We start from the raw sequence: 3,768 nt of genomic DNA, 5'->3' as shown, positions 1-3,768 counted from the left end.
GGCAGATTGGATAAAGAAAATGTGTTACATTTATACCATAGGATATTATGCAGTCATCAAAAAGAACTAGATCATGTCCTTTTCAAGAACATGGATGGAGCTGGAGACTATTATCCTTAGAAAACTAAAGCAGGAACAGAAAACCATATACCATTTATTCTCATTTACAAGTGGTGGGACCTAAATGATGAGAACATATGGATACAAAGAGGGAACAACAGACATTGGGGCCTACTTATGGGGTGGAGGGTGGAAGGAGGGAGAGAATCAGGAAAAAATAACTAATGAATACTAGGCCTAGTACTTGGGTGACAAAATAATCTGTACGAAAACCTCCCATGACATATATCCCTGAACTTAAAAGTTTTTAAAACAATGGTGCTACATTTAAAAAATAATTTCGGCCAGGCGCTGTGGCTCACGCCTCTAATCTGAGCACTTTAGGAGACTGAGGCTGGCGGATCACAAGGTCAGGAGATCGAGACCATCCTGGCCAACATGGTGAAACCCCATCTCTACTAAAAATACAAAAATAAGCTGGGTGTGGTGGTGTGTGCCTGTAATTCCAGCTACTTGGGAGGCTGAGGCAGGGGAATTGCTTGAACCAGGGAGTCGGAGGTTGCAGTGAGCTGAGATCATGCCACTGCACTCTAGCCTGGTGACAGAGCAAGACTCTGCTTCAAAAAAGAATTTTTTTTTCCTTTCTCCAAAATGACTGGCTTTTAAAAGCCTGGATCAGTTTAATATCATTTTATCTCCATCTTGCACTGTTCACTAGCTATTTCAAAATTAGGTAGATTCAATTCACCTGAACACCCAAGAGACTGGGGTTGATGTCTCCTACATTTTCCTTAACAATGACCAGCCTAGGACCAAATAACAACAGCAAAAATTCTTATGCTAAAGTCTACATGTCTGCGTCCCACTTTCTGTACAGTTTCCTATTTCTTCCTTCTGGATTCAATAACAGCTATATTGGTCATATGTTCTTAATTCTTATCTTGTAATTTACCTAATTGTAGTTTACATTTCCCCATTAAAATGTAAGTTTTATGAGTACATGAACCAAATTTGATTTTGTTTTTCATTTTACTTCCATAACCTAATGCTTAGGAGAGTATTTGACATTTAGTAGATACTTAATGAACAATTATTCAGCATGCGATAGGTTTAACTAATATAAGTCGTTTAATTTCATCATAACACAAACTCTGTAAAATAAGAACATTTGTTATCTTTAAGAAATGTGGAAACCAAAGCTCAGTGAGTTTAACAAAATTGCTAAGCATTACAAGCCAGAGAGTTCCAGTGCTGAGATCAAATTTAGGTTGTTCTGACTTCAAACTCTTATAGTGCTTCTCTACACAATGCGGCTTCCCCTCGCCTGGAGTTTGGTTTTTCTTTCTTGAATTTTATCCTATTGGCATCTGAAATTCATATATTCTCAAAGGATGGTAGATTCAAACAAGACCAGGTCCCCTGAGAAAAGGAAGGAAGAGCCTAGAAACACCTGGAGAAAAATACAGGTGTCATCCCTTCGACTAGCAGCAAGGCCAAAAGAGGCACAGGTGGGAACAACTCTCCCAAAACCAGGACCCAGAGCTTGGCCAAACTTCATAGTGCACTTACTTGCCTCTGACACACAAGGCAGCAGTGAGCTGGCTACAGCTCTAGCCATTAATAGGTCAGCCAGGACAGGGAATAAGACTTCCCTGGTTCTTCTTTTGGCTTTGCCAGAACAGAAATAGAGCTGTTATATTACATGCATGAAGGACATGCATGAAGCATGGATGTCAGCCAGAGCTGAACAAGGCAGATGTTCCTGTTGGACACAGGTAAGGCGTTTTTTCTGTCTTTTTTTTTTTTTTTTTCCAAGGACTGAATCTACCAGAGGCCACTCTTCAAGTTCAGTTAGTCAGCTGCACGAAATATGATCATAGTTTGGTGGATACCTAATTCTATTCTTCTGTCCACACTGGGAGATCTCATCAGTTCCTCTCTCCTTGGGCATCAGTTTCCCCATTCTATCTCATAAGATAAGTGAGATCTGGGTTCACAGAAAGACTGATATTACCCAGGCTTTTTCCAATTCTGTCCTCTAAAGTTTTCTGAGTCAGGAAGCTTCCAGGCCCTACAACCTTCACAGGATATATACAACCTCCTTCAGGTCTTGATTTTCATCTAATTAACACTAAAAAGACTTGCCTCTGTGGAACATTTATGAGACGGAGAACATCAGGGCAAACTACTACTTTACAACAATTCTACAGTCAGAGAAGGCCTAGAAGAGTGGGTTCCAGGTCCTGGGACAGTCAGGTGATTAGCAAAGGGATGTTCCTAGGGAAGCTCTAGAGCAAGTTTGTCCAACCTGTGGCCCATGGGCCACATGCGGCCCAGGATGGCTTTGAATGTGGCCCAACACAAATTCGTAAACGTTCTTAAAACATTTTAAGATTTTTTTGCGTTCTTCTTTGCTCATAAGCTATCATTAGTTTTAGTGCATTTTATGTGTGGCCAAGACAAGTTTTCTTTTTCCAGTGTGGCCCAGGAAAACCAAAAGATTGGGTACCCCGTTCTAGAGGAACTGGAAAGAACCCTGTGGGCTGGCCACGGGCTGCCAACTTCTGCAATGCCTCTCCCGCACTGGAGACAGGGCACCAGCTTTTCTTCCCCAGTAGTTTTCAGAAGTTCTATGGGAATCCCAGCAGGTGTTTCTGCCCCTCCTTGTCCCTAATCTTCTCTGCCAGCACCACATACAACACATCTGTCATGAAATGAAGCTTCTAGGCCGGGCGCGGTGGCTCAAGCCTGTAATCCCAGCACTTTGGGAGGCCGAGACGGCAGATCACGAGGTCAGGAGATCCAGACCATCTTGGCTAACACGGTGAAACCCTGTCTCTACTAAAAAATACAAAAAATCTAGCCGGGCGAGGTGGCGGGCGCCTGTAGTCCCAGCCACTCGGGAGGCTGAGGCAGGAGAATGGCGTGAACCCGGGAGGCGGAGCTTGCAGTGAGCTGAGATCTGGCCACTGCACTCCAGCCTGGGCGACAGAGCGAGACTCCGTCTCAAAAAAAAAAAAAAAAAAAAAAAAAAATAAAGCTTTTAGAAAAAGGGCAGTTTTGAAAAAAAAAAAACAAAAAAAAACAAACAAAAAAAAACAGTCATTGAGACAAAATTCTAATGGTGAATAAAACTCCAAGAAGAATGAACTTTGTAGAACTTGTGTAATCCTTTATACAATCAGTTGTACAAAAACATGTATAAATAGCTTACTCTGTAAAAACACTGGGCTTCTTCTTATAAAGATGACTAAGACAGTTTACACTATGGAGAAGTTTAAAGAGTGAGATATATATTGGTGGTAGAAATAGCTTAATAATTAAAAATATTTTTAAAGGATAGAGGAAAATACAGAAGATTACTAATCCTATCTGGAAGTATCACATGACAGACAGAGCTGAGTTTTGAGGATTTGAAGGAGTCAGACAGAGGAGGGGATGTGTGCAGGCAGAAATGATGTCACATGCAAAGGCAGAGGCAAGCAAAAAGAACTCGGTTCAGTAAATAGTAAGAAGCTCAACAGTGAAGCAGAAGAAGGGGAGATGGATGTGGGAGACCAAATATAACATTTCGGGTGTAGCTTAAGTTCATTTCACATGACTTGTTGAAAACCCCAATTTTTTAATTATAAATTTTTCTCATGTTTTAAGTTCAGGGTCTGCCATTTATTTTCCATATAATTACAAAATTTCTTATATATAAAAAAA

The 3,768-nt window shown here is 41.0% G+C and overlaps 1 protein-coding gene across 1 annotated transcript in view; it reads left to right on the top strand.

Annotated features, from left to right (window-relative positions):
* Positions 1–1,779: 1,779 nt before the first annotated feature.
* LOC108543172 (olfactory receptor 10A2) overlaps positions 1,780–3,768 on the top strand; it is an 8,673-nt gene continuing 6,684 nt past the window's right edge. The window contains exon 1 of the mRNA XM_017893493.1: positions 1,780–1,835. Within this exon, the coding sequence (XP_017748982.1) occupies positions 1,780–1,835 (56 nt within the window). The remainder of the gene's footprint in view (positions 1,836–3,768) is intronic.

Source organism: Rhinopithecus bieti, unplaced genomic scaffold (genome assembly GCF_001698545.2).
Source record: "Rhinopithecus bieti isolate Rb0 unplaced genomic scaffold, ASM169854v2 scaffold_24498, whole genome shotgun sequence".
Classification (NCBI taxonomy): Eukaryota; Metazoa; Chordata; class Mammalia; order Primates; family Cercopithecidae; genus Rhinopithecus; species Rhinopithecus bieti.
The sequence above is the reverse complement of the archived record's forward strand: the minus strand, read 5'-3'. Positions and strand labels throughout refer to the sequence as shown.